At 44.6% G+C, this 22,102-nt stretch overlaps 1 protein-coding gene across 5 annotated transcripts in view; it reads left to right on the forward strand.

The window, feature by feature from the left end:
• crim1 (cysteine rich transmembrane BMP regulator 1 (chordin-like)) overlaps positions 1-22,102 on the forward strand; it is a 212,232-nt gene that overhangs the window by 146,814 nt on the left and 43,316 nt on the right. For all 5 annotated transcript variants that reach the window (XM_078557345.1, XM_078557349.1, XM_078557344.1 and 2 more), the window contains one exon: positions 4,238-4,435. In XM_078557345.1, coding sequence (XP_078413471.1) covers positions 4,238-4,435 — 198 coding nt within the window. The remainder of the gene's footprint in view (positions 1-4,237; positions 4,436-22,102) is intronic.

The raw sequence follows: 22,102 nt of genomic DNA on the forward strand, positions 1-22,102 counted from the left end.
CCCATACCTGGTGAACCTGGAGGAACCAGCACAATGTGAAATTGCGTCCGGAAATGACTGTGTGTTCCTTGCTACTGCCACATGCACTGCATTGCTTAGCTTATGCCTCCCTCCTCCCTCACCTAAGGTGCCAACTCAGGTTGGACTGTATTGCCACGTGGGGCACAGTAAGGGTTAAAGTATCCCCTGATTTCCCATGTAGTCTCACCCAGCAGTGTGAGAAGTGGCATTTTGAGCTGAAGTCAGAGGGTTGCAAGCACTTTGCCCCACCACAGCAGTGCGTGGCAGTGGCTCTTAAGTAATAAGGCGGCCACCTTCAATTCTCTGGCTTAACTGCAGAGATGAAATGACAAATAGTGATGAGTATTAGCAGCAAGAGGCTACCAGTTGGAGCTTCCCTTTCAAGGGGCTTTATGACACATTTATATAGAAATGATGTCTCCTGAGAGAGGGTAATTTAACCAGAGACCCACCGCCTCTGCGTGGTGCCCTCCCCATTTATCAGTGCTACCAAAATTTGACCTTTATCCAATAGATGGAGGCAGGTGGTAGCATGCAAAAACCCCACTAAAAGCATAGATTCGGACCTGCTGCTGCTTATATTGGGGATTGTGTGTTTCCCATCACTGGCACAATCCTCATTGTCATAGGGCTATGCCCTTTTATTTTTGAAAATATGATTTTTAAAACTTTCAACTGGCTGGAAATTTTGCAACTTGAACTGAGACAGAGCAAACTGCTTAAAAATGCAAGGCCACATTCCAAGGTGAAGGTGAGAAACAAACAAAATCACCCTCAGGGGGATTGTGAAGAGAGAAACATTTCCTATAATCCAGACACCCATCGAAACTCGTAACTGTCCAAGGAAGGGACATTAAAAATGTAAAGTACTGAAGATTGAAACAGACACAGCTGCCACAGACACACACACACCCAAAACTTCTTGGAAATACATAATGGACAAAGTATTTAAAAATAAGTATTTCAAGGCAAGGTTGCCCAGCCACTAGAGAGAGAGATTGCAAGTGACACAGGTGGTGTCAAGAAAGTCTTCAGCAGAGGAAACAGGCTGACGCCTGCCCTCTCTCCCCCTCTCTCTCTCTCTTTTGGAATGAACGTATCGCCCAGTTCGAGAAGCCAACTCTACCAGAAACCTACCAGTGAACTGAGATCTGGTAATAATTGCAACGTCATCTACGTCTGATCACATCCAAGAAACCAGCTAACCCAAATCAGCTGCTAATTTTAAAATCTGTGCAACAAGGAAAATCAAAGGACACTTAACCGTATATTCTTTTACAAATAGTCATACGGTAGTATGGAACCTGAGTATTGCTGAAAAAAGAGACACGTCTAAGCTTTTAGTCTTGCACTCATCAGGACGTTCGCAAGAATACCAATATAAGGGGGAAACAACAATTTATACTGGGCTGAATTTTCCCCCTGTCGGTGTGTGGTGGGGGTGGTGGGGGGGGGGAGTTGATGGGTGGCGCGTGTGGGCGCGCTTCCGATTGGTGCCCCCCCCCACCCGATCAGAGGCACGGCGCCATTTTACGTGGGCGGCCCAGCGTGACGTCCGCAGGGAAGCGCAGTGCGCTCCCTGTGCAGGCGGGGGGAATGCCTAAAATCGAGAGTGCGCTCTTTCGCGCATGTGCACAAAAGAGCGCACTCATCTCCCTGAGGCTAAGTGCAGCCTCAGGGAGATCGCTTCTACGTGCAAAAATATTAAAAATAGAAAATAAATTTCCCTTACATGTCCCCTCATGTGACAATGCCACATGAGTTGGGACATGTTCATAATTTCCCAAAAAACTTCATTAAAATTTTTAAAACCCGACACGAAACCTTATCCTGCCGGTGGATGAGGTTTCATGTTTTTTCTACTTCCCGCCGGGGCTCCTGGCCTGCCCGCCAACCTTAAGTTTGGACGGGCAGGTCCGCTAATTACTTTAATTGATCTGTCAATGGCCTCAATTAGCCATTGACAGGTCGGCGGGCGCACAGCTGATTTTGCTGCGCCCCCACCTTCCTGAAAATTTAAATGGGGCGGGATGATGTTGGGCGGAATCCCGCGTCATTTTACGCGTCGGCGAGTGGGCCCCGCCCCCGCTCGCCGACGGTAAAATCCAGCCCACTGTATGTGAAGAGAGTGCTGATTAGCAAGTAGCAACATCCTATAAGAATCTCTGTCATGCCCTGTAGGAATTCTCTAAGTTTCAGTGAGATCACCTGCATTCCCACCGGGACCCTACCAAATACCCCAGATGTTGGACATAGTCGTCTTCACCTTGAAGGGCAAACCAAACCAAATAGACAAGTGACTCCTCTGTGTAATACCTCTGTAACCAGCAATTGGATTTCTCTTACCTTATCGCCTATTCCCCAGAAACAGCCCTGTGATGTACTTGCCTCTATAGACAGGGCTGCATTATAAACAGCTTCATGGCCCAATCTCTCTGGATATTGTGCTGTCATATAAAGGCGGTGATGTATCAGTCTCTATTAGAGAGTTCCCCACCATAAACAATTTGATGTATCAGTTTCAGTGTACAGTGCTCTATTATAAAGGAGGTGATGTAGCTGTCTCTGTAGACATTGCTACAAAGGAGATATATACAGTGCTGTATTATAAAGGAGGCATGGATAGAGCTGTATTTAAAGGAGATGTATACAGTGCTGTATTATAAAGGTGTAGATAGTGCTGTATTATAAAAGAGGCGTATATAGTACTGTATTATAAAGGAGATATGTACAGTGCTGTATTATAAAAGAGGTGTAGATAGCGCTGTATTACAAAGGAGATGTATACAGTGCTGTATTGCAAAGGAGGTGTATACAGTGCTGTATTACAAAGGAGGTGTATACAGTGCTGTATTGCAAAGGAGGTGTATACAGTGCTGTATTACAAAGGAGGTGTATACAGTGCTGTGTTATAACGGAGGAGTCGATAGTGCTGTATTATAAAGGAGAGGTATACAGTGCTGCATTATAAAGGAGATGTATACAGTGCTGTGTTATAAGGAAGGTGGAGTTAGTGCTGTATTATAAAGGAGATGTAGACTGTGCTGTATTATAAAGGATGGGTAGATAGTGCTGTATTATAAAGTACATGTAGACAGTGCTGTATTATAAAGGATGCGTAAGCAGTGCTGTATTATACAGGAGGCGTAGACAGTGCTTTATTATAATGGAGATGTAGACCTGCTATATTATAAAGTAGATGTAGACAGTGCTGTATTATAAAGGAGGGGTAGTTAGTGCTGTATTATAAAGTAGATGTAGACAGTGCTGTATTATAAAGTAGATGCAGACAGTGTCGTATTGTAAAGGAGGTGTAGATAGTGCTGTATTATAAAGGAGGTGTGGACAGCGCTGCATTATAAAAGAGATGTAGACAGCGCTGTATTATAAAGGAGGTGTATACCGTGCTGTATTATAAAGGAGGTGTAGATAGTGCTGCATTATAAAAGAGATGTAGACAGTGTTATACTATAAAAGAGATGTATACAGTACTGTGTTATAAAGGAGGTGTAGACAGTGCTGCATGATAAAGTAGGCAATGTACCTGTCTCTTTATACAGTTGTGTATTATAAGGGAGGCACAGACAATGCTGTATTATAAGAGAGTTGATGGACCAGTTTTTTTGGACAGTGCTGTACTATGTTACTCTAGATCAATGATCCTGCTGAAGCTTAGTCAGTCTGGCATACAGAAGCACAGGCTGAGTCCAAGTTGTTTTGTATCCCTGAAGGAGAACAAAATCTTGCCTCTTACATATTGCTTTACGCAACCTGAAATGTCCTATGGTTCTCTACAGGGACTTTGGGGTATCTGAGCAGGGAGAAGGACAAATAGCAAGTTGAATTCAGCAAATTAACATATGAACGCAGCATCTTTTCCTAGTAATATTGAATACTTTATCCATCAGTGGGGTGTGGCTCTTTTCTACAGCTGGCGCCCGTGTTTACGTACATCTGTGTCTCACAGATATGTTTGTGTGTTTTGTATGTGCATCTCTCATGATAGCTACCCGTGTGTGTCTGCTTCACGAGTCATGTCTGCCTGTGTATCCGTCTGTCATTGGCATGTGCAAATCTCTCTCCCGCGTGTGTCCGTTTCTATTCCCTGCCTGGTGTGCCCGCCTCTCCCTTTTTGTGTCTGCCTAATTCTGCGTTTACTCTCAGAACAATGGCAACAATCGCAGCTCGTTAATTGTGTTGTTTTTTCCACCGACAGATCCGATATACCCCATCCACAACCCTGCTGGGTGTTATGCCAACGGGCAGATCCGCGCACACGGTGACAGGTGGCGCGAGGACGACTGTACCTTCTGCCAGTGTATTAATGGCGAGCCCCACTGTATGGCCACAGCCTGTGGTCAGAGCTGCTTGAACCCAGTGAAGATTCCTGGAGAGTGCTGCCCTGTGTGCGAAGGTAAGGAAACTTCTCAAATTAAATTCATTTATGGGATGTGGGCTTCACTGGCTAGGCAGCATTTATTGCCCGTCCCTAATTGCTCTTGAGAAGATGGTGGTGAGCTGCTTTCTTGAGCCGCTGCAGTCCCTGTGGTGTATGTACACCCACAGTGCTGTCAGGGAGGGAGTTCCAGGATTTTGACCCAGCGACAGTAAAGGAATATATTAATCCAAGGCAAGTAAAAGTCCTTATCGAAACAGGCTTATATAAAAATGAAAGTTGCAATCATGCATGTTCAGGGGACAGCAATTTAGTGAGGGGCAATGAAAGGACATAGACGAATAATATGCTAATTGATAGCATTGTGTAGAATTAATATTCTACTCCTCCATTAGAGTTAATGATAATTATTCCTGGAAACCAAAAATCTTTTCATCAGCTACTTAAGCTTTGAGTCAGACTTCATTGCTTTTATTATGCTAATGAACCTCCAAGAGCCAACGCGTGCTGCTGATTGGGCACTTTCAATACAAGAGGCGCAGACCATCAGCGGGCTGCAGGTCCCAACATTTCCTTGGCTCTGCGGTGCGGCTGAGAGAGAGAGAGAGCATGCGGGAAGTACCGAGTTCCCCTTTGTAGCCACCCCTCCACCATAAGCGAAGAGATGTGACAGCGAAGGGATGTTGGGAGGTCAGCACTTGGAGATTCTCATTCTGTAACTCAGTCTGCTCAGTGTAAGCGTAAAGCCCTGTAAGCTGCTGCTTCCACACTGCACCTGCTACTCCAAAGTGTAAGGAGTGACCTTCATTGATACTGAAGCCCCGCTCTGGCATATTGTCACCCGTGGTGATGTAACAATCGTCTTTGTCAGCCTCCTCAAACCCCGATTTTTAACCTGGGGCCTGACCGCTAGCCTCAACTCATCAGTGTGATGTTGGGGACCATTTTAATGCCTGCACTTAGCATGCTCATCCCTGAATCCTGGCAGGAATGATGTGGAGCGTGGCTGGAGGCTGCCAGTGGATAGTGCCCGTGATGTCAGGGAATCGCCTCGGGATGGGGCAGAGGGGGAGTCGGATCCAATCAGACAAGGCGGGTGGGAAGCCTGGGGTAGGACAGGTCCATGTCCTCCAGAGGAGCTGAGCCTGCTCCTCCTGGCTCACAAGGAAATCTTTAGAAAATGTAAATGACGTACCATCTTGTCCTTCTGACTCTGGGCACCTGGTGGGGGTCAGCACCAGGCACTGATAATGCAACGGCGTCAAAATGGCCTTGGGTGCGAATTACAGTCAGCTCTCGAACTCCATGTTTATGGTCCCCTGTGGCGAGGGCCTCTCACCCTCTGAAACCTGGGATATACAATACCACCTCACCGAGGGGTCCCAGACTGAGGAGAAGGGTGCCTCTTCTATTTTAGCCACTGACCGTTCCTCCCAGCCGCACCCAGCCCCCACCAACATCCTTGCCATGCACACACCCATTCTCATTCGGAACGGGGGCTGCAGCGTGAAGAGAGGTGTTAGTATCAATGCTCTAGTGTTTATGAGGAGAAATGCTTTGTCTTGTGAAATACTACACACTCAAACATAAATACACATACCACATATACGCATACGCACACACACACACACACACACCACTCCCCCAAACCGCTGAAGCCCAACACTGGGCTGCTTCAAATAATTTATGTCATTCCCTCGTTTCAAACGAGAAACCGGGAATCCGAGGAATGCAAGTGGTAAATGAAAAGTTATTTTTGGAATGATGTGTATGTTTTCACAGGGATCTTTCAACAACATTTACAGGAAATTTTCAAATTCACGCCTGGCAGGTGGCTGCTTTGAGGCATCAGGTCGTGAAGGAAACTAACATGCAAAGCTTGAATAGTTCCCCTCAATGTGTGCTGTTTGGTTTATCTATCCCTTTGATGTGTAGTGTATGGTATGTTGCTGTATCATATGCTAATTTCAGTACAGTTTCTTTCCTGCAGGAGCCTGGAGACATAGGAGTGTAAATTAGAGATAGGTCTATAACTCTAACTCCGATTCTTCCTTTGTGTGGTAAATGCTACTTGTCACGAGAAAGGTTTAAATAAAGAAGCCCAGCATCCCATTTGATCTCAGTGTAGTCCTTTTGCTTTCATCATGCCCGGTTACCAACCTAAATATCTTCCCCATTACAGCATCTATTTCCTTCCTAAATGGCTACAGTGTTCTAGCTTCAGCCACAACCTCATGGCAACCGACTCCATCCGTTCACTGCTCACCTTCTGTGCAAATAAATATTTCCTGGCATTCATCCCAAACTTTCCCTCCATAGCCCTGACCCTTTTCCCCTCCTGCCCTGCAGCATCTAGAAGTATTGGCCCAGGGCTCTTTTCCCAATTCCATTCTCAGTCAGTTCCTGTCCCAGAGGCTTGAGCACATAATCTAGGCTGACACTCAAGTGCAGCACTGAGGGAGCACTGCACTGTCAGTGTTGCTGTCTTTTTGGAAGAGCAATTGGACCAAGGCTCCATCCTCCCTCTCAGATGGGTGTTAAAGACCTTTTAGGCACTATTTGAAGAAAGAGCAGAGATGGTCTCCCTGGTGTGCTGGCCAATATGTACCCCTTTAGCAACATCATTAGAACGGATTATCTGGGAGCTGGGATAATGTATTGGAGAACTAAGGCAGGCCTCCAAAACGGCCGGCCTCCACATCCACACTGTCAATCAATGTAAGGAAGCATGTGGTTAGATTTTTTTCAAGGTTCAAAACCAGGTTTTATTTTTAATCAGCCAGAGCCATTTAAATCACAGTAGAAAAGATGACAGCACAGGCTGACAAGACACTTTGTAACTTTTTTTTACTGCATTATGGCACTTTCTCCATTGGAAAAACACTGTAATGCATTTGAACAAATACACAAGGCTGGTCATTGTAAGTGTCGACTTACCTTTAAAGGACAGATTCCCTACATTACAATACAGCACCTAATAGTGGCATTTGAAAGTGTGGAAACACTCTACACCTTTCAAAATGTTTCAGATTCCTCAGAAGGTTTTCATTTTCTTCAAGAACTGTCAAACCTGATGCACTTTTAATGGCTTTCCAAAACTCCGCACCATCTGGTGAGAATGGTGTGCAGAAGGAAATCCGATTTTCATCCCCCATTTAAAATGGGGAACCCAACCTCAGCAGGGGAGGTGCACACACTCAGCACTCCCAAACTGCAAGAAGCCCAGAGGAAAATGGCACAGGGTCGGGAATGCGGAGAAAAATCCGATTTCCTCCAAAAAAAAACCTAAATGTTGCCATACGCACACCGAAATGCACCTCCATACACAGACAAAAATTCAGCTCCTGGTCTATATCTAAAATGATACAGAGCACCTGGGGAAGGTGCAAAAAGGACTTGCTTGAATGATACCAGAATTGAGAGGTTATGAGGGGTGACCTGATAGAGGACTTTAAGATTATGAAAAGGGGTTAATAGGGTAGACATAGAGACGTAGACGTAATATCTCTGACTGTAGAACCCGTGTCATTTGATCTTGAGATAGTGAGTGTAAATGGGACAGAGATTGTGGAACAAACTGTACATGGGCTCCTGAACAAGAAGAAATGCAATAACGCTAATAGAGTAAATAGCCTCACAGGGACTGGTAGTGATCCACTTGTTACTTGTCAGGCTCCTTCCTGGAGCGTTTCACACGGAATAAAAATTTCAAGTGTCTCGGTATCTTCAGTAGTTAAGTGTCCCAATCATAGCTAGACAGCCATGGGTCCCGGGGTTGCAAATCAGTGAAGGTCGGTCTATGATTCAACCTTCAGGAGAAATCCAATTTTAGCAATGGAAGGCTAGCGCTCACCTGTGAACCCAGCTAGGAAAGAAAGACTTGCATTTATATCTCACTTTTTATGACATCCTCTCAGGGCATCCCAAAGTGCTGTGCAGCCAGTGAAGTACTTTTCTTGAAGTAGTCTCTGTTGTAATGTAGGAAACACGACAGCCAATCTGCTTACAGCAAGCTCCCACAAACTGCAACATGAAACGACCAGGTAACCTGTGTTTTTAAGCAATGATGGTTGAGGGATTTAGATGCACTAAATATAAACTTGCTTCCCTTATCTAAGCTTGGGTGAGTTTTCCCCACTTGACTGTCGTGTATAGCAGAGAAAGCTTGACATCTTAATGGTGCCCCCTCCCTAAGCCAAACCCGCTCCCCAGCAAAAGCCAGTCCAGCTCCAGCTGCCTGGTCACACGAAGGCACTGATATCATCAGGTGTCACCGACCACCCCTGCCTCTGGCTGACCTTCCCATGGCTCATGCCATGTACAGCAACCATCAAGAGGCAAAGCAGAGAGAGAGCGAGATAATAAATCCAAAGTTAGCATGACCCAAATTCTTTGGAGGAACTCCGGATGGGTGGTGTCGTTACATTCCAGCTTTGAAATCTTCTCATGGCAAGTAAATATCTCAAGCTGTAAGATTTTTATTTGTAGTCTCTGAGAGCAGAGTGCCTGTTGTCACCTGATACACACTGAGGAGTACAGAACAGAAAGCTCTGAGTGCAATCAAATGCCAACATAGACACACACAAAAAAAGAGCAATTCTGAGCTGTCAGTTCTAGGAATCAGTGCAATCTTAGCAACATTTCCCAGAGTTGAGGCAAATACATTATCACTGAATGAGACCCACACGTTTATATTTAAGCATTAAGTAACAGAAACTCAATCCAGGTAAAGCAACATTCTAGTGGGTGCTTGAGCATGTGGGAAGCAGAATCGGAGTTATTTTAGAGATTTTTTTTAAAAATAGAAAGGTATTTGACACCCTAATGTTTGCTTTCTTATAATTCAATTCAGTGCAGTAAAAGAAAAATTGCTTATAATAGAAATCCTTTGTAACAATTGTCTTGAAGTACAGATCTTTTATCCCGATTGTCTTATTTGGTAGAGTCCCTTAAAACAAAATTGGATGAAGCAGATTATCACTCATTAGCACCTTCGTTGCCAATGTAATGAAACCCAGACCCACTGACCATTTAAAACACCTTTCAAGTTCCAGTTAGCCTTGGTCACGTGCACCCAGTCTGTGCCACCTGCTGTTCAGTTTCCCTTGGTGCTAATACTCATGTCCAGTTTAGTGAGACAGTACTGCTTACATTGCATGAAGTAAAAGTTAAGTACTAGCAACTCCCGACATCTTCTTAATGATATGTTTACTGATTGGTTTTGTTCTTAAAATTGGAGCTGGCCTGGGTCTTAGACAAACTATTAACTTGAGGGATCAGAACACTAGATGTGTGAACTATTGAGATGACCTCTAAAAAGCCATTCATAGGATTGTCATCATGGGAGACGCGTTTCGCACCCCTTTGTCCCACCGAACTGCTGTGTGTAGTGGGTCACCATGCGGCGTTTGTCTGCGTATCAGTCATTGCATTTCAAAAGTAATTCATTGTTTGACGTACTTCAAGATGTTTTTACATGATAAGGTGCTGTATAATAGAGGTGTTATTGTAATAGATTGCAGGAAACTAGCTCACTGAAAAATGATATAAACAAATCTCCAAAAATAGTATTGGAAAGAAGAGTTGAAGATATTGACGGCACAAATTGAAGCATGAAAATAGTTAAATTTCAAACATTTTCACAAGATTAAAAAGCCTATTAGTCTTTTTCTTTTGATGGATGAAATTTGTGCTCATCAAGATGTGAAGGAAGTTAAACACTGGAAAATAGAACCATGGCCCATTTCATTGTCAGTCAGTAGCAAAGACACCCAGGAACCCCCAACATTGTGCCTCAACTTCAGAAGAGCACCTGCTCCTGAACTAATGTGGCATTTGAACTGCCCCCCTCCCCCAACAGCCATTCTCTCATCGTGATGGCAATTTGTGTCCGATCCAACAAGAACAACAACTTATATTTATATAGCACCTATAACGTTATGAAACATCCCAAGGTGCACCACAGGAGCATTATAAAACAAAATATGACGCCCAGCCACATAAGGAAATATTAAATTAAATGACCGAAAGCTTGAGAGGTAGGTATTAAGAATTCCTTAAAGGAGGTAAGCGAGGCCGAGAGATGTAGGGAGGGAATTCCAGAGCTTGGGCCTAGGCAAGTGAAGGCATGGCCACCAGCGCTGGAGTAAATATAATTGGGAATGCACAGGAGGCCGAAATTGGAGGAGCGCAGATATTTCAAAGAGTTGTAGGATTGGCAGAGAACACAGAGGTAGGGAGGGACGAGGCCATGGAGGGATTTGAAAACAAAAATTCAGAAGTATCTTCTTCTGAAGATGTGGTAGCATAGTGGTGACTCTTGTAGCTTACTTTCTGAAAATTTTCCTCAGTGCTGTTAATATCCTCTTAATTTCTGTTGATTCTTTTTTGGATATCTTAACTGAAATACTGACTATTAACCATTCAATCCAGGAGTCACTGGCTGGAAGGAATGACTGATCCTGACAGATAGTTCAGGACATCAGACTTCTATAACTCAAACTGAAATTATGCCAATTTAAGAGTTTCTCTTTAAAGGAACGAACAATGGGTCTGTGGAAGTTTCAGGATGTGGGAGAGGACTTGGGATGTCAGCAGGCCAGGGTTGAATGAGGAAGATGTTAGGATAGATGAATACCCCAGAGTGTTGCTAAATTCCCTTGGGAATTGAGCAATGCATATGTAGAGACCAAGAGAGGGTATATGGTGTAGAAGGGCTGGGCTTGAAGGACAAAATGACCATTCCCTCAACTATGCTTTACTATTATCAAGATGGTGGAATTATATCAATGTCAATGCCATCCCCTAACCCCCACCTCCCTTCACCAGGGCCTGCCTGACTGGCACTGATGAGCTCAGCCCACTCACCTCTCTTCCAGACCTGCTCCATCATTGATGCTCTAGGGACTGCTGATCGACTGGCACCTCTTAGAGGGAGGACATCCTGCCCCAGGGGGCGGAAGCCACAACCTCAGGCTTACAACCTAATTGCCATGGCCACGTAAAACTCAGTCGTGGTTTCCTGGGCTCACCCTGACTTTTCAGCTAGTGGGCAGGTCCGCTATTTCCGCATGAAATTCCGGCCAATGAATTACCATTTTTCTTACTATTGGCGAGCTGACATGGAGCACAGACCAGATAGTTGGTCACTGCTCACACCTACCACTGTTAAGGATGTCATTAACCAGAAGCCTTGGTACAGAAGCAGGTGTCTAAGAGGTGAGTTTTAAGGAGGATCTTAAAGAAAGAGTGGGAGGTGGAGAAGCAAAATTGTTTAGGCAGGGAATTCCAGAGCATAGGACCTAGGCAGCTGAGGGATTTTTTGACAACTAATGGTGAGGTGAAGGAGGCGGGTGCACAAGAGGCTGGAGCCAGCAGAACCTCCAGTTCAGGGAGGGGCTGGGATGTAGAGCTGGAGGAGTTTACAGAGTTAGGGAGGATGAGGTCGTGAAGGGATTTAAATACGAGGATGAATATGTCCTGGTATATCATGAGACTGCTGTGACGGTTGAAGACAAACTATGTGGATATTAGTCATTTTCTGCTAGCAGTTCCGATGTGAGTTTGAGACGTAGATTAATGATGAACTTGGTGCAGGGTAGTACGCAGGCAGAAGAGTTTTAGATGAGCCATGGTTTAACGAGGGTGAATGCTGGATGGCCAACCAGGAGAGGATTGTAATAGCTGGGTCTGGAGGTGATAAAGACATGAATGCAACATCTGATGAATAAATGTATTGCTGGAAAAAACTGAATTTCTAACAGAGATTCAGTATCATCTCAATTTTTAAAAATCACAATAAATTGACGCAAAATTAGCCCTTGGAAGTTGTGCACATTTTTTTGCATTTGCTTCCACAAGGCCAATGTATAATAGTGAGTTACTAATGCAGAGGGACAGTCAAGGTGAGGAGTTGCCATGGATACAGCAAGCAGACAAATGGGGACCAAAAAAAACTTTTAAATTGCTTTTAGCTCACAGGTAATGGTTCTATACCAGATATTATCTCCTTTCTATATGCAAAATAAATTCCATGCTCCTTGAATGTGAGATAAGAATGTGTTGCTCATTGCACTAGACTGTGTACACTGTATAAATTACACACACATACACATTGCTGAAGAAATCCTACATATCACTGAAGATTTAAATCTCCAAAACAATTCACTCTGTTTAATCCCTCTGAAACCCTTACAACATAAGGACACACATACACAGACTCACAATTGTGCACGCACATCACAAGCACATGTGCACGCACACACAACACACAAACGCACACAGACACACAAGTATATACACGCAGAACCTAAGTTTCCCCTGCTTCAGTAGTTCAGGGCAATGCACTCAACCTTGCAAGACTACTGACATGAGCACTACTACAATCAGCTATTGAGAAACCTGCATAGCTCACATTCCAGAGGGCTTGGTCTCAGTAAATAACTGCACCCCTGAATGTAGGAGGATCATGGAGAGAGGAAAAGTCATGTTGGGAGGTGTGTGTGTGAGGTGGGTGGGTAGAAACAAATAGGATTAGATTGACACATTGTCCCCTAGCACCAATGAGTTCTGTTTCTCCCCTCCCGATCCCCACTGAGATCTGTGCTGTTTTCCCACCCATTATCCGCTCGTGCACTGGTTTCGCCCACTACCAGAGTGCAGCAGTCAAAGGAGATTAGATTGTATGGCCTGTGTGGGGCTTTTTTTTCCAAGCTTAGCTACTGTTTGTCTATTCAACTGCACGGAAGCCTGGCAATGATTCTGGCTTTATTTGTTGAGTCTTGTCTGATGAAGTGAAAAGGGCAGATACTTTTTTTTAATGTCTGCATTTTTTTGCGAAATTATTTCCATTGTCCTCTGCTTGCAGCTCATTTAATCACAGGCATGCATATAAAAAAAAATGAACAGGGTTTGAATCTGCACCTTGACACACAAAAAGCTACTCAAGCCTGTCCACAAACAATCAGCCGGCAGACAGGTCCTGTATCCCCAGGGAAAAGCAGCTACGAGCTTTGATTCTCCCAGCCTTTCAGTTCCTGGCTGTGGGTGTCAGCCATGGCTCAGAGAGTAGCACTCTTGCTTCTGAGTAAGAAGGTTGTGGGCTCGAGCCTGACTTGAAATAATAGGTTGAGGATAACAGACTGACACTTAAGTGTGGTACTGAGGGATTCCTGCACTGTCAGAGGTGCAGTCTTTAAACCACAGCCCCATCTGTCTGCACAGATAGCGGATTGTACAGCACTATTTGAAGAAGAAGACCAGGGGAGTCCTCCTCATACTCAGGCTGATCCCCAAACCAATATAACTCCAACCGGTTCAGTTTATTGTCACGCTGCTCTTTACAGGAGTTTGCTCTGTGCAAATTAGTTGCCACATTTCCTACGTTGCAATAGTGCCCCACTCCAAAAGTACTTCATTAACTGTAAAGTGCTTTGGGATGTCCCGGGGCCATCAAGGCACTATATAAATGTAAGTCTTTTGTGCCTTGTGCTCCTGGCAGCATTAATGGGTTGTGCCTTTTTAAGACTGGGCTCCCACTCATTATTGATATTTGAGCCATGTCTGTCTAAAATTCAGAAATACTTTCCATAATAAGGAACCATCTGTAACAAGCCATAATGCCTTCCCACTTTGTAGAAGCATGTCACTTTTTTTAAGATGTTTAAAGTTGTTGGTGGAGGTGGAGGAGGTTGGAATAATTACACTCACCAGTGGTGTCATGGGATTCTTACCACAGTTCCACATGCCAGGAGGACCTGATCTTTTTTTGTGGCTTGAGAAAATCAGAGGGTCATTCGTATAATGAGATAGAGCAGAGCAAGGCCATTCTGCACAGCCTCTTTGGGAGAGCTATCCAGTTAGTTCCACTTCCCTGCTCTTTCCTCATAGCCGTGCAATTTTTTCCACTTCGAAATGTTTATCCTATTCCTTTTTGAAAGTCACTATTTAACCTCCTTCCATCACGCTTTCAATCTAAATCATAACTCACTGCATACATTTCTTTTCCTTCTCACCTCACCTCACCTCTGGTTCTTCTGGCAATCAGCTTAAATCTGCATGCTCTACTTACAGAGCCTTCTGTCATGGAAAACAATTTCGCCTTATTTGCTCTATCAAAACACCGCTCTCAAATTTCCCCTTAACCTTCTCTGCTCCAAGGAGAACTGTTCCAGTTTCTCCGGTCTCCACGTAACTGAAGTCTTTTATCCCTGGGACTAGTCCAGTAAATCCACCATGTACCCTCTATGAGGCCTTGACATCCTTCCTAAACTGAGGTTCCCAGAATTGGACACAATCCTCCAGCTGGGGCCTAACCAGTGTTTTAGAATGGTTCAGCATGACTGCCTTGGTTTTGCACTCTCTAGGCTCGATTTTAACTCTGCGCGTGAATGGGTTTTGGGTGTGTTAAAATCTTGCCCTTTGCCCCTATTTATAAAGCCAAAGGCTTCGGAACAACTTTTTTTAACAGCCTTCCCAACCTGTCCTGCCAGCTAACTACTCCAAACCTAATGATATTGTGATCACTGTTTTCCAAATGATCCGCACTGAAACATACTTCACTTGCCTCTCTTCGTTCCCCAGAACTAGACTGCACTGCTTCCTTCCTTGCTGGGCTGGAAACATTCTGATCAAGAAGATTCTCTTTGCCCTTTACACTGCTATTTTCCTGGTCTATATCGGATAACTGAAGTTTACTTTTATCACACAACTCTCAAATTCTTGCACCTTTCTGAAATTTGCCTGCAAACTTGCTCCTTCTCATCGTTTTGGTGGACTATTATTATAATACACCCGGCAGCATAATAGCTCCTGTATTGTCCCTTAATTCTAACCAAATAGGCTCTGTCTTCAAACACTCAAGTACACCATTCATTTCTAGCTCTGCAACAGTATCGTTGATCAATATTGTTACATCTCCTTGCTTTTTTCTTCCCTGTCTTTACTTGCCGCATTTTACCCAGGACTATTATGTTCCTGTTCCTCCCCTTGCTTGCGCCATGTCTTCCTTATTGCCACTATATTATAATCCCATGTAGCTACTTGTGCTTGCAGCTCACTAACTTTATCCGTTACGGTCCGTACATTTCCGCATTTGCGCTCGAAACCCATCTCAGCCTGCCTCACATCTCCATGTGTCCAATCACTCCTCTTCCTGAACGACTCTTTCCTCTAATGCTTCTCGTCTTCCCCAGTCCTCTGTGCATCTTGTATCGCCGCCCTAATGCTCTTGTGCTAATGCCCCTCCCCCACCTAATTATTTTTAAACCCCCTCCCTCAGCACTAGTCAACCTTCCCACGAGGACATTAGTTCCAAGCCTTTTGAGTTGCAATCCAGCCGTGGTTCATTGGCCCCTTCTCCCCCCAAGCTGCTGCCCAAGGGGGCAGTCAAAGTATCGACAATGGACCACAACCACTTTCCCAAGAGGAGAATCTTGTGGTTCAGAGAAATGAATAAGAGAAGAATATTGAAATTCCCTCCCCCCCCCCACTCCACCACCAACGTCCCCCCTCTCCATCAGCCAAAACAAAAACGCACTCAAGACACCATTCGCCACTCTTTAGCATCCCGTCCCACCTCAAGCCAACTACTCCTGGGACTTTTGTGAAAATTAGGCTGAGATGGTTACATCAGCGAGCAATCATGAATCGCTCAATGCCTAGTCTTTGCCCTTGTTTTTGGTGACAGTCTCGTTCCAATTTACTAGTTCAGGGTCATTCAAAAATGTGTGGTGCTCTAGCAGTTGCTCATTTGTTAAGATGATTGTCCAATGTGGTAATAATGTGCCACAAGCCACGGCAGATGGTGAAATTTGAATTCCATAAAAATAATCTGGAATTAAAAGTCTGATGACGGCCATAAAACCATTGCCGATTGTCGTAAAAACCCACCTGGTTCACTAATGTCCTTTAGGGAAGGAAATCTGCCATCCTTACCTGGTCTGGCCTACATGTGACTCCAGACCCACAGCAATGTGGTTGATTCTTAAGTGCCAGCGACGCCCACATCCCATGAATGAATCCCATGAAAAAAAACCTATCCTGGGATGTCATTCGGGGCATTAAAGTTACTTCTATTTGCTGAGGTAGGGAATCAGAAAAGTTTGCCTGGAGTTCTATGCCTGATCGAGATCTAACAAGTGTTGGAAAGTGCAGCTGTGTGGAGGTTAGGGTTAAGGCAGGTCAGTTACAGTGCACCTCTATTTAATAGCCTTCTGGCATTCACTACGTGATATGTCGCATCAGCAACAGCGGAATTGCTGATTCACCTATGAAAAGGGACCTCAGCAAGGGGACCTTTAGGACAGGAGGAGAAGAAAAAGATTCAGATGCAGGAAGGAACATACTGTGAACAGTTTTGGTCCCCTTATCTAAGGAAAGATATACTGGCATTGGAGGCAGTCCAGGGAAGGTTCACTAGGTTGATCCTGGGTATGGAGGGATTTTCTTGTGAGGAGAGGTTGAGTAGGTTGGGCCTGTATTTGTTGGAGTTTGGAAGAGTGGGAAGCGACTTTATTGAAACATATAAGATTCTTAGCGGGCTTGGCAGGGTAGATGCTAAGAGGTTGTTTCCCCTTGTGGGACAGTCTAGCATCAGAGGGCATAATCTCAGAGTAAGGGGTCACCCATTTAAGACAGAGATGAGGAGGAATTTCTTCTCTCAGATGGTAATGAATCTGTGGAATTCTTTACCACAGGGGGCTGCAGAGGCTGGGTCATTAAGTATATTCAAGGCTGAGAAATATAGATTTTTAATCAGTAAGGAAGTCAAGGGTTATGGGGAAAAGGCAGGAAAGTGGAGGGTTATCAGATCAGCCATGATCTCATTGAATGGCGGAGCAGACTCGATGGGCTGAATGACCTACATCTGCTCCTACGTCTTATGGTCTTATGGAACTGTGAATGATTTTTAAGACAGGGAGCTAAGAAACACACACACACATACTTGCCCATACAGTACACAAGCAGATGATGAATTGTGAGTGTTTCATCTCACCAAGCCCATAAAGTGACTGGTGCCTAGCTGGCTGGTGGTGTAGTCCTGATTACTCCCAGCAGTCTTAACTGCAAGAACCTGGCACAAAATTTCCCCATTCTCAGAGGGATTCATCACCACAGCCCCCCAGCTCCTCGCATTCCCCCTCCCCCCTCCCTCCACCCTGCACTCTCCTCATTCCAGGTACTGAAATCATAGATACATATGACACAGAAGATAAAAAAAGCCCACTCTCTTTTGGCAAACTACAGTAAATCTCACATAGAAACTGGGATAAGTTGCCACCCAAAAGTCCTAGCCATTCACAGTATGCAGTGGTTGCTGAGTTAAATATGCCTCCAGTGCCATTAGCAGGAGAAGAAAAGCACAGGCCGTCTCTCTCATCCGTGAGTACCCTTGGGGTACTCAGATTGTTTCCCACCTGAAATACGACAGAAAGGCTCAAAGGCCCTTCCTGCATCTCCCTCTTCCTCCCTCTACACCCTCCTTTGCAGTTTTCCTGTCCCTCACCCTGGTTTGAAATGTAGGTAAACTGGAAGCTCATTGGGCGACTGGTTTTGTTGTAGCTACTTTTTTGTTGATTGGACCTTCTCCCACCTGTTCACTTTTTTTTTTTGACTTGCCTATTTGCACCGATTGTAGTTTCTGATTTGTCAGTTTTAGTCAAAGGTCGGAAGAAGGATGAGCCAATCACATTGCTTGTGCGGTAAACAATGGGTGATGTAGCAGTCAGTGGGTGTTGTTATGATGTAGGTAATCTGGGCACATACGTTAGATAGATAGATAAGTAGGTCATTTTTAAAATACTAATATTACAAGTAAGAGTGGGAGCCAAATTAGCACATGAGGAAGTAACCCTTCGAGAATGTCGAACTCAAATTGAGATTTAGACGTCAACACATATTGACTTTTGCTCTTTTTAACCACATCATGTTGATACTCAATCTCACTTTAGCAAGCGGGTCCCCTCAAGGGTCTGTATCTCATGTTGCTTCTCATTTTCAAAGTTAAGTGATAAAAAACATGCCTAACTTCACCTCCGGCTACGAGAGATTGGCTGTGCCAGATGATTAATAGCTGGAATAAGCTGAACTCTGCTGCGTCCCCGTCACATTTAGCAGCTGGTGCAGAAACGCTACTGTGGAGCTGCAGAGGATTATCCAACGCTGTGAAGTTGAAGCTCCGGCCCTAGGTTATTTTGACATTTCAGAACAATGCCTTTTGCAGATAGGCTGGGTGTGTGTCTGTGTATGCGGGTGAGAGGGCATGGAGGTGGGGAAGGCAGGGGGAGGTGGGGGGGGCTGGCACAGACGCAGTTGGGAAGCTGCTTCTCCAGTCTGAACGCTGACCCTCCCACCCCCCCAGTTGAGCTTCAAACTCAACACCTGCTTTTAGTTTCCATGGCAACTGTGAGCAGCCTAGACTGCCTTTGACCTTGAACTGGAATCATCCTCTGACTGAAAACAATCAAGGCCAAGAGAGGCTTTGCACAATGAGCGGCTCTCCTGCCAAGGAATTTTAGATACCTGGGATACTGCAGCCTGATTAGAGTGGTGCAGTGAGTGCTCAGATATCTGAAAAAATGGGAAGAATGTTACACATGAGAGGCAGAAAAGCTGATGGAATGCTTTCTCAGGATAAAATGGAAAGTTGTGCAAGAGAGTTTCAAATGGCATTTCTTTTTTCCACTCTCCTGCCTGAAGTTTTATTTATATTTTACAACCCTCCCTTTTACTCAACAAACTCCAGACTATTCCACGGCCAAGAGGCTTAGTAATTCTCAATTTTCGGGTCTTTATCAACGCTGTTCTTCTTAAGTTGACATGTAAATTTGTATTGCCTTTTAACTTACTGTCCAATTGATTGTGTGTGTGTGTGTGTGTGTAGGTGCTCTAAAATTCTTCCCCCAGAAAATACAATTATTAGTAACATGGTTATTGGCCACAGCCCAAAGTTAAGCCATCCGCCCTGGAGGAAACTGCTTATCAACTCATAAATAGGCCACATGTCCGGCTGACGTTTCTGCTGTGTTGGAGTGGAGCCTGTAACTAAGCGAATGCATTTTCAAAGTTGACCATTTTAGATAACGTAGGCCCCTCAAGGCCGTTCTTAATTGACACATCTTGTGCCCCCTGTATCAATAATTCTAAAAGTCCCATCCACAGTCCCCAAGAGCCAGTGGCCAACAGGATCAGCTGGCCCCCTCCCCTGCCTGTCACGGAGCCAGGCATGGGCCTGATTTTAACTCGGTGGAAGTGAGTGTGTTTTGAGCGAGTTAAAATCGGGCCCAGAGTTAGGAGATCTTAAAGCTAAGTGTCAAACAGTGCCACCTATTTGGAGACTTAGAATAGACTGTATGATATATAGAAAAGACTATAGAATAGCCCCTTGCCCATAGTGTCTGACTGATCAACTAACTTAATTGCCTGGTATCTGTTTCATTCTTGATTGGTGGAGTGTAAGCACAGCCCTAATTAACCTATCATTTTTAAGAAATTGAAGCATCAGAAGCCATGAAATGAGTAAGGTCTGTTCTGTCCAACCAGCTCATTCTCTGCACATGTCTTACACCATTTGCTGCATCAACAATTCTGCCCAGCACAAATACACAAAAGCAAAATACTGCAGATGTTATGAAATCTGTAATGAAAACAGAAAATGCTCTGCAGATCAGGCAACCGCTGTGGAGAGAGAAATGGAGCTAACATTTCAAGTCCATGATCCTGCATCAGAACTTTTTTTTACCCACTGGAGCAGGATCCAGTCTTCGGGATGAGATATTAAACTGAGGTTCCATTTGGCCTCTCGGGCGGACGGAAGAGATTCCATGGCGCTTTTTGAAGATGAGCAAGAGAGTTCTCCCAGTACCCTGATCACAATTTATCCCTCAACAGACATCACTAAAACAGATTATCTGGTCAGTTATTCCACTGCTATTTGCGGGACCTTGCTGTGCATAAATTGCCAGTTGCTTTTCCCTAAATTACATCAGTGGCAGTAGTTCATTGGCAATGAAGTGCTTCTGAGCATCTTGCTGCCCTGAAAGTTTTTTTCTTAATCTCGGCTGCCCCCCCCCCCCCCCCCCACCCCCCCTCCATATAAAATTCTATATAGGCGGATTGATTAGAGCCATCCCATTTGGTCTGATGACTTTCTGCTGAACAGTGTTACAAACAATGAAGTTCTCCTACTGAATTCGCAGACAGAAGTTTGTACAACATTAGACCTTACGTACGTCAACCTGACAAGTGTCCAATTCTGTACGACCATGGGATTTACCCTTAGGGTGGATCTGGTTAAAACCAGTCCAGATTTGGGATTCCTAGCTTGACCCAATTTCATTCTCTTCCAATGGTTAGTCTGCTGGATGTTGACTGAAGCCAATTGCTTACAAAGTTAAGCCACGATGGAAGCCTTAGCTCTGAATAAAAAAATGGCATTCAAAATTCCATTATTGGCCTGCCGGAGATTAATTAAATGGCATTTTTTTGATTGTAACCAGGTGCACCATCATTTTCTTTGTTTTTTCAAAATCCTTTGTTAATTTTATGCAGAAACTGTAGTGCTCCTGCCACCCATAGCCAGCTAGTGATAAATGGGCTGTGCCTGTGATCTTTGACACTCTGGCCTCCATGAGTTTCAGTCCAGGAGACATTCCTTCCATGGTAAATAGCCATTGAGTACAGCTTGAAATGTGAAATATGCTCCCTGCACTGAGGTTTTGGCAGGTTTACTTACAGTACAGTAATAAAAAAGAAAGGATCAGGACAATTCAATCAATTTGTTTGGCTAAGTGGAATAAAGTCCTGTTAATTTTTAAATCAGATTTGACTTGAATTCGTATCACTCTCACAGGGTTTGACACGATTCCAAAAGTCTCACAATGCCTCAGCTATTTGTGGTTGCCCCCCCACTCCCACTCCCACCTTTCCTTTATTTTTTTTGTGCAGACGTCCGGTACTATATGAATGTTCTGAGTAAGCTTTTTCACTGCTGCAATGCCACCTTTTAACATGGGATAGTGTGGTGGTGTGTTACAGTTCACTCCCAGGGAGGCCAAAGTGCTGTGGCGACATGCACTTTTTACATGCATGTCGTAGTCTGGGGCTATGGATTGTGTGACAGTAGAGGCTCCAACGTTCTTTCCATCACATGGCTGACCAGGATTCTGTCCCGCTCTTACTCTCTGTCAATGGTGTCTGTTGGAAGGATTGGCAAGGTGATACTTAACTGGCTTGGCCACATTATGAACGCACTTTCCATGGCCACCAAGCCCTGGGGTGGGCCTTGAACCCAGAGCTTCCCACTCAAAGGCAGGGTGCTACCCACTGCATCACAAGACCTCCTTATGGGGTAGTGCGCAATACGTTAATACCAAACCCCCTGTCCAGTCCAGGCTGGGAATTTAGCGAAACAGACAAAGACATTTCTCATTAGGAGAGGATTTTGGTTCTCAAGTTTCAGGGAGGACTGCTGGTTGTAGAAGGAATACACAGTTCAGAAAGAAGGACTTGCATGTATATAGCATCTTTCACAACATCAGTATGACCAAAAGCACTTTAAGCTAATGAGGTGCTTTGAAGCGCAGACACTGCTGTAATGTAGGATATGCTGCAGCCAGTCTGTGCACAGCAAGCTCCCACAAGCAGCAATGTGATAATGACCAGATAATCTGGCTTGTTTGCAATGTT

Source organism: Cetorhinus maximus, chromosome 14, assembly GCF_964194155.1.
Source record: "Cetorhinus maximus chromosome 14, sCetMax3.hap1.1, whole genome shotgun sequence".
Lineage (NCBI taxonomy): Eukaryota > Metazoa > Chordata > Chondrichthyes > Lamniformes > Cetorhinidae > Cetorhinus > Cetorhinus maximus.